The sequence below is a fragment of the Terrapene carolina genome, unplaced genomic scaffold, assembly GCF_002925995.2.
Source record: "Terrapene carolina triunguis isolate 2854851 unplaced genomic scaffold, T_m_triunguis-2.0 Scaffold26549, whole genome shotgun sequence".
Taxonomy (NCBI): domain Eukaryota; kingdom Metazoa; phylum Chordata; order Testudines; family Emydidae; genus Terrapene; species Terrapene triunguis.
In genome coordinates this window covers 7,171-15,995 of record NW_020690900.1, presented here as the reverse complement: position 1 = coordinate 15,995, position 8,825 = coordinate 7,171, and the positions used below count along the sequence as shown (strand labels likewise).

At 53.2% G+C, this 8,825-nt stretch overlaps 1 protein-coding gene across 1 annotated transcript; it reads left to right on the top strand.

Moving 5' to 3' along the window:
• Positions 1-1,249: 1,249 nt before the first annotated feature.
• On the top strand, positions 1,250-8,357 carry LOC112106636 (killer cell lectin-like receptor subfamily F member 1; the record flags this gene model as incomplete). The annotated part of the gene is made up of 3 exons (XM_026662365.1): positions 1,250-1,404; positions 6,729-6,838; positions 8,237-8,357. Coding segments are annotated over 3 exons (386 nt in total), but the record flags the coding sequence as incomplete, so codon positions are not given.
• Between the last annotated feature and the right edge of the window lie 468 nt (positions 8,358-8,825).

Sequence of the window (8,825 nt, the reverse complement as noted above, 5' to 3'; positions counted from 1 at the left end):
TGAACTGAGAGCAGGGAGCCTGTCTCGCACATGCTTGCTGTGTCCTCCTGAGCCCTGGCAGCATGGAGGAGGAAGTTGCCTGAGTTGAATGCAGAAGGAACAAGAGCCAGAAGGCGGGGGAGAGAGTACATTGGGGCTGCTGGTGGGGGAGAGTTATTTAAACCAATCCTTTCACAAGTGGTTATTCACTGTGTTCCTCATTCATTGGGTGTCTCAATTGAGAGCCTGGGGTGTGATTTGTAGAAGTGCTGAGCGGGTCACAGCTGTAACTGAAATTGATGGGAGCTGTGCCCTGAACATATGAAGTTCTATAGAATACTAAGTACTTTAAATGCCCTGCTTTTTCAGGTACCTTATTCCTGCCTAAGTACCTTTTGAGAGTCTGAGTCTCAGGTTGGGCACCCAGTATTAGTGGATACTTTTGACCTCAAACTCTCCATGCCTAAGTTCCTCATCTGTAAATGGAAATATTGCAATCCTCTGATCTCACAGGGGTGCTGTGAAAATTCATTACTGTTTTGTGAAGCACTCAGATACTAGAGCTGGGTGCCAGAGGAAAGCCCAGGAGGAAATTAATAGTTCTGTCTTCAGACCGGTTTTGAATAGTACTACTGGGGCTACACATTGAATGAGAAGAAAACAAAATATTGAATAACTGCTCAGTAAGTCAGCAGCACCGTCTGTCATGTGCCCTGAATGAAGTAGGGGTTTGGTGGAGAAAACTGGTATGTGACTATGTAATTACAGACTGGATCATAATGCATATGCACAAGGGGGCCCAATAAAGATTGCACAGGTAACCTTAATTCTGACACGTCCTAACTTTTGAGTGCTTGACTTTACAACCGCAATACCGTTCTTGTAAGGTGGTTTTGTGTGTGTGTGTGTGATCAGCACGCAGCCCTCAGAACTTCCTATGAGAATCCCTTCCCACAACAGTTTTGTTGTGTCTTTCGTTTCAGAGGTTCGGTGCTCCTTGGGGGGAAATGCATTGTGTGATACTGGGCCTGTAAAATGTGAATTATGTGCCCGATCTTATGAATCCCTATTCACATCACAGCTCTGCCAGAGCACCTCCCTCCTGCCCTGCACCTCCAATGGGCCTTTCCTCAAACAAACCACGAATAAAGAGAAATGTCTTGGCTGAGAATGTTTATCGTTTGAAAGCCCCTCGTGAACATAGGGAAGCTCAGCACTGTTCAGAAGCTTCCGGCCTATTTAATGCTGCCTTTTCCATGTCTATTTCTAGAGGGCTGTGGGTGCAAACTGTGTCCCGCTGACTGGCTGCCGCACAAGAACAAGTGCTATTGGGTCTCTAAAGAAAGTAAAACGTGGAATGAGAGTCGTGAGGACTGCTCAGCGAAGCGCTCTCAAATGCTCGTGATCCAAGACAAGGAGGAGATGGTACAGTAAATAAAAATGGCTTAACCCCCCCTTGAGAAGAAGTGGGTTTTTTACCCACGAAAGCTTATGCCCAAATAAATCTGTTAGGGTATGTCTACACTACGAGAGTAGTTCGATTTTAGTTAAATCGAATATGTGCAATCGATATTAGAAAGTCGAACGTGTGTGTCTACACTAAGGACAGTAATTCGACTTTGTCAGTCCACAGTACCAGGGAAAGCGTCGACATTGGAAGCAGTGCACTGTGGGCAGCTATCCCACAGTTCCCGCAGTCCCCGCTGCCCATTGGAATTCTGGGTCGAGCCCCCAATGCCTTCTGGGTAAAAAAATGTGGCGAGGGTGCTTTTGGGTAACTGTCGTCATCCGTCAGTCACTACCGCCCTGCCTCCCTCCCTGAAAGCGCCGGCGGGAAATCAGTTCGCGCACTTTTTGATCAGTGACAGCGCGGACGCCACAGCACTGCGATCATGGATCCCGCTGCGACCATCGCTGCAGTTGTGGCCGTTCTCAACGCCTCGCACCTTATCATACACCTTACCCTGAGGCAGATGCAGAGTAATCAGGCGAGGAGGCTACGGCACCGCCGTGAGGGCCTGAAGTCGGAGAGTAGCACAGAGCTGTCAGAAACCACGAGCCCCAGCGCCCAGGACATCACGGTGGCAATGGGGCATGTGGATTTTGTTGAACGGCGATTCTGGGCCCGGGAAACAAGCACGGACTGGTGGGACCGCATAGTGCTTCAGGTCTGGGATGAATCCCAGTGGCTGCGAAACTTTCGCATGCGGAAGGGCACTTTCCTGGAACTTTGTGACTTGCTGTCCCCTGCCCTGAAGCGCAAGGACACCCGCATGCGAGCAGCCCTGACTGTCCAGAAGCGAGTGGCCATAGCCCTCTGGAAGCTTGCAACGCCGGACAGCTACCGGTCAGTCACGAACCACTTTGGCGTGGGCAAATCTACCGTGGGGGTTGTTGTCATGCAAGTAGCCAAGGCAATCGTCAAGGTACTGCTGTCAAAGGTAGTGACCCTGGGAAACGCGCAGGCCATCATAGATGGCTTCGCTGCGATGGGATTCCCAAACTGCGGTGGGGCTATAGATGGGACTCACATCCCTATCCTGGGACCGGGCCACCAGGCCAGCCAGTACATCAATAGAAAGGGCTACTTTTCAATGGTGCTGCAAGCACTGGTGGACCATCGGGGACGGTTTACAAACATCTACGTCGGATGGCCGGGCAAGGTTCATGACGCTCGCGTGTTCAGGAACTCTGGTCTGTTTAGACGGCTGCAGGAAGGTATTTACTTCCCGGACCACAAGATAACTGTGGGGGATGTGGAGATGCCTACAGTGATCCTCGGGGACCCAGCCTACCCACTAATGCCCTGGCTCATGAAGCCCTATACTGGCGCCCTGGACACAGAAAAAGAACTGTTTAACTACCGGCTGAGCAAGTGCAGAATGGTGGTGGAGTGTGCTTTTGGCCGTCTCAAGGGGAGATGGAGAAGCTTACTCACTCGCTGTGATCTCAGCGAAACCAATATCCCCATCGTTATTGCAGCTTGCTGTGTGCTCCACAATCTGTGTGAGAGCAAGGGGGAGACCTTTATGGCGGGGTGGGAGGTTGAGGCAAATAGCCTGGCTGCTGATTACGCCCAGCCAGACAGCCGGGCGATTAGAAGAGCCCAGCGGGACGCGCTGTGCATCCGGGAGGCTTTGAAAGCCAGTTTCAAGGCTGAGCAGGGTACCCAGTGACTTTTAAGTTTGTGGACACAGAGGCAGAACTTGCCCCCCTTTCTTTACCCAGTTGCCGTCGACTATCCTCTCCACTTACATACCCCCTTCACCCCCTTCCCAAAAAATAAAGTCTGTTCTGTTTTGTTAATGGACACCGTTGTCTTTATTACTGTTTTCGCGGGAATGTTTTAAACCTGGGACACAGACTGTGGCGGGGGGCGGGTTTAGGGTTGTGATGCAAATGATGCCTCTAAACTCCAGGAATGACAGGCTCCGCGGTGGTGGACTGGTTGTTTCAACGGAGCCTGCCAGCCCTCCTGGCCGGGACTGCGTGTATGTGTCGGCTATGTGACTGTCTTGCAGGGGGAGGAGGGTTACAGATCCCCTGCTGCGCGGCTCTGTGATGCAGGGTAAGGACCGCTGCATAAGATCTGTAACTGCCCTCCCCCGCCACCAAGTCACAGAGCAACACCACCGCCCCCACCACACAAAACATGAAAACCACCTCCCAGACTGACCAGGATAACTAGTCACTGCACTGTATATGTGCCCTGCTGCTGCACCTGCCCCCTGCTAAAGGTGACTGTCCTGTCCAATGACCAAGCCCCTTCCCCCCCCCTTCAGACAGACTCCCCTCCAAAAGAAGAGGATGGAAACAGAAATGAACATAAACGTATTCTTTATTAACAACCGCACATGGAACGGGGGGGTGAAACTTGGACGGGGTCTTGTGTGAGGCGGGTAGGAAAGGACTTTTCAAATTTTGGGGAATGAGAGCCTTCTAGTGGTAGAGCAGTCCGCAGGGGTGGAGTGAAATTTTTCACGGCCCCTTCCACCCCTCCGTGTTTGGACTTTGGGTGAGGGGGGTATGGGACTTGGTGGCGGGGCAGGGCAGTTACAGAGAGACTGCAGCGGGGCTCTCTCCTCCTGCCTCCGGTCCTGCAGAACATCCACAAGGCGGCGGAGCGTGTCCGTTTGCTCCCTCATTAGTCCAAGCAGCGTTTGAGTATCCTGCCTGTCCTCCTGTCGCCACCTCTCCTCCCGTTCCATGTTTGCCCTGTGCATTTGGGACAAGTTCTCCCTCCACTGTGTCTGCTGGGCTGCCTGTGCTCGGGAGCATCCCATTAGTTCAGCAAACATGTCTTCCCGTGTCCTCTTCTTCCTCCTCCTAATGTGCGCTAGCCTCTGGGCAGATGTGGCTGTGGGAATTGGAAAAAGGGAGTGAATTCCTGAGACAGAGCAATGTATCTGTGAACAGAGAACATAGTCTTTCTCTGTGAACAAGACCATGCAGAGCACCTATCACACGCGCACTGAGGACAAGGTCGAATTTTCGGCCCTCGCCTACAGTGCCTGCGGTCTTGCTGTGGCGAGCTGAGGAGCAGGGCAGGACACCGGACTTTGTCTAGATGGCAAACATGGTAAGCCGTAGACTTGTGGCTGCTTAAAACTTTAAGAGTGGCACTGGCCTCCTTTCAAATAGAAAGCAATGCGAGTCTCTGCTGGCAGCAATCCTGCAAGCATGAACTCTGCCCCTGTCCCACCCCCTCGCGGCTGTAAACCGCGTGGCTGTAAACCGGCGGTTGCAGTTCTATAAAGGGACGGGCAAGCAGTCCCAATACTAACTTTCCCATACCTAATTCACAGCAGGGAGCCATGCCAGACATCACCCTCCTGAAGGTCTCCGAGAGCCAGAAGGAGAAGATGCTCCGGGACAGCCTGCAGAAACCGGGGCCATTTGCTGCACTGCTGTGCAAGGCCATGATCCCGGAGTACCTGCTGGCGTTGTGGCAGGGAAACGTGTCCTACCACGGGGGGCCTAATAAGCTCTCCCTGCCCAGGAACCTGCTGATGAGGCTGGAAAAACACCTGCAGGAGGTGTATGAGGAGTTCTCCCCGGAGGATCTCGCCTCTATCCCCGGTTACATTGACCAGTTCCTGGCTTAGGTGCCCTTGGAGGGACAAATGACTGCAGGGTTTTGGGCATTATAATCATGAAGCGGACATTGTGCAATTTTTTGAAAATGGTTCGGACTATATATTGAGGCGCCCAAAAAAAGACAAATCATGATACACTTTGCACTGATTCCCCTTTTGTTTGACTTTACTGTTTACATGTTTTGAAGCACTTTACCCACTGTTCATATTTTCAATCTTCCTGTTTTGTTGCAAATAAATGTTTACATGTTTTAAAGCACTTTAGCTAATGTTAATATTTTAAATACGCCAGTTTTGTTGTAAATAAATGTTTAGATATTTAAAACACTTACTGCTTGATCCGTCCCCTGAATCTGTGTCTGGGGTAACGGCTGGGGAGGGTTGGTAGGGGATCTCTGTCAGGGTGATGAAGAGCTCCTGGCTGTCGGGCAAATCAGCGTTGTAAGCGCTGTCTACTGCCTCGTCCTCCTCATCTCCTTCCTCCTCTTCCCCGTCCGCTGAGGAACCGGCCGCGGACAATATCCCATCCTCAGAGTCCACGGTCAGGGGTGGGGTGGTGGTGGCGGCCGCACCTAGGATGGAATGCAGTGCCTCGTAGAAACGGGATGTGTGGGGCTGGGATCCAGAGCGTCCGTTTGCCTCTTTGGTCTTCTGGTAGCCTTGTCTCAGCTCCTTGATTTTCACGCGGCACTGCGTTGCATCCCGGCTGTAGCCTCTCTCTGCCATGGCTTTAGAGATCTTCTCATAGATCTTTGCATTCCGTCTTTTGGAGCGCAGCTCCGAAAGCACGGACTCATCGCCCCACACTGCGATGAGATCCAAGACTTCCCGATCCGTCCATGCTGGGGCCCTCTTTCTATTGGATTGCACGGCCATCTCTGCTGGAGAGCTCTGCATCGTTGCCACTGCTGCTGAGCTCACCACGGTGTCCAAACAGAAACTGCGATTCAAACTGCCCAGACAGGAAAAGGAATTCAAATTTTCCCGGGGGAGTGGCTGGTCAGAGCATCCGAGCTCGGACTGCTGTCCAGAGCGTCAACAGAGTGGTGCACTGTGGGATAGCTCCCGGAGCTATTAGCATCGATTTCCATCCACACCTAGCCTAATTCGACATGGCCATGTCGAATTTAGCGCTACTCCTCTCGTTGGGGAGGATTACAGAAATCGATTTAAAGAGAGCTCTATGTCGAACTAAATGGCTTCCTGGTGTGGACGGGTGCAGGGTTAATTCGATATAACGGCGCTAAATTCGACATAAAAGCCTAGTGTAGACCAGGCCTTAGTCTTTAAGGTGCCACCGGACTCCTTGTTGTTTTTGTGGATACCGACTAACACGGCTACCCCCTGATACTTGAGAGATGAGTGTCGCTAGTTATAATGCAATACAATGGGCTTGCAGCAAAACAACAACAACGCCCCAGCTGTATGACATTTGGCTTAAGAAAAATCTATTACAGAGCACGTTAAAATATCATTGATATGTGGAAGGGAAGGAGGGGGTGAGATTGGGAAAGGGAAACATCAGAAATTGGGTTTATATCTATTGCAGAGCTGTGTAGCAGGTTCTCTTCCGTCATTTGCCGAGAGAGCAAAGAAGCCAGAGAATTCTAGCAGGTTATATTCACCCAGATTCCTCCGTCCTGTCACTTACAGGCGTATGTACTGAGTATTCCACAACTGAACCTGGTCTGGCTTGGACTCAGTGTTACATCCCCAGAGAGGAAATGGACCTGGGTGGACGGCTCCACGTTCGATGAAACACTGTGAGTGTTCATGGTTCCTACTTTGGCTTTGAAACTGAGTGTGTCTTGCATGGTGCACAAGTGGGAACACAAGGTTAGTGCTCTCTAGTGCTAGCAGGAGCAGAGGCTGTCTGTGAGCACAAGTAAAGTTAAGCACCAGGCAGAGACCTCCCCATGGAGAGCTGGTCAGTCTCAAGCCCCCATGTGCTTGCAAGACCACAGGATAAAGGGGGGTCAGGGTCTGTTTGGAGAATGGGCATGTCTGGGAAGACACGAGTTTAAGCACAATCCTTGTCTTGTGAAGAGGCACTTAGCTGTTCACGCCTATGTTAGCTCTCAGCTGTGCTGCTCTGCCTGAGTGAGGTGGCCCTTGTCCTGCAATGTGCTCGTTAATGCAGGGTCAGGTCCCCTCTCCTGCTGAACAGCCAGGGCCGGCTCCAGGCACCAGCCCACCAAGCTTGTGCTTGGGGCGACACCTGGAGGGGGGCGGCGCGGCGCTCCGGCCGCTGGGGAGAGCGGGGCCACGGCCGGGCTCGCCGCCCTGCCCCCTGCTTTCTGGACGCCGGGGGGAAAGCGGAGCCCCGGTCGGGTTTTGTCGCCCTGCCCCGGTGCTCTGGCCGCCGGGGTGGGAGAGCGGATCCCCGGCCGGGTTTCACCGCCCTGCCCCCTGCGCTCTGGCCGCCGGGGGGAGAGCGGAGCCCCGGTCGGGTTTCGCTGCCCTGCCCCCGGCGCTCTGGCCGCCGGGGGGGAGAGCGGATCCCCGGCCGGGTTTCGACGCCCTGCCCCCGGCGCTCTGGCTGCCGGGGGGGAGAGCGGATCCCCGGCCGGGGCTCGCCGCCCTCCTCCCAGGGCTCCGGCCGCCCTCCCCCCTGGCGCCCTCCCCCCGGCCGCCGGGGGGAGAGTGGAGCCCCCTCCGGGGCTCGCCGCCCTCCCCTCGGAGGCTTTTTTGCCTGGGGCGGCAAAAAAGCCAGAGCCGGCCCTGTGAACAGCACATTTTACCTCCACCAGGGCTGCAGTGGGGGTGAGGAAAGTGGTGGTATTTTCCCAAGCCCCACCCACCAACTAAGCTCCACCCACTTCAGACACCACTCAGTGCACGTGGCACCGTTGTACAAAGTAGGACCACACAGGTGCTGCTGGGCTCCTCGGCTTGGCTCCCCAGCAGTGGGGTTTGAACACACCCATGGGCAGTGTTGGTCAGTCATCGTGGTGGATTTTGCGATGTTTTCCAGCACTGAACTGAGCCTGCCCAGCTCCTTTCCCACTCTGGGAGGCATGTTACTAACTAGGGCTCTGTAGAAAAGTACGGCTGAAGGAAGCTAATATGGAGACAGGCCACCCCTCCGAACGAGGGATGGCTGCTAAAGGTCTTGCTCAGTAAACCTAAACACCCGGTGACTCCTGCTCTTTGTTCCCCAGGTTCCAGCTGGCAGGCGCTGCTGACAGGGAGAGCTGTGGGATGATCAAAGGGAACCACACGATTTCGGAAACCTGCACGGCTGTAGCTAAATGGATTTGTGAGAAAGTTGCCCTGAAATAATCAGTCACACCAATGAGCTGCACTGGCGTCACTGAAATAGCGAGTGTCCCTGTTTAGTTTCTAAAAGAAAAACACATTTGCTAATTAAAGAATTCTAAAGCCTCCGACAAACCCATTTTCCAAGGAAGATCCATTCACTTGTTCCTCAGGAGCTGGGTCTGATTCCATGAGGAGCTGGCTGCCTCCTGGGCATCGCGTGTGAGCAGACACTTTTGGCTCTTAGGAACAGGTTGAAAATTAAAAGTCGTAAAGCACCAATGTCACCGCTGGAGACCTACGTGCCATTTGGCCACCGCTCAGAAAGGCGCCGTTTTGAACATTCTTCCACCCGGCCCCACTTTCAGCCAGAGCCTCTAATTCTGTGGGAGATTTAGGTGAAGAAGCACCAGTTTGTATTCCCACATCTGGTAGTTGCTTACCATTTATGCACCCAAATCTGAGCACACAATAGTTCTTGTCACAGATCCA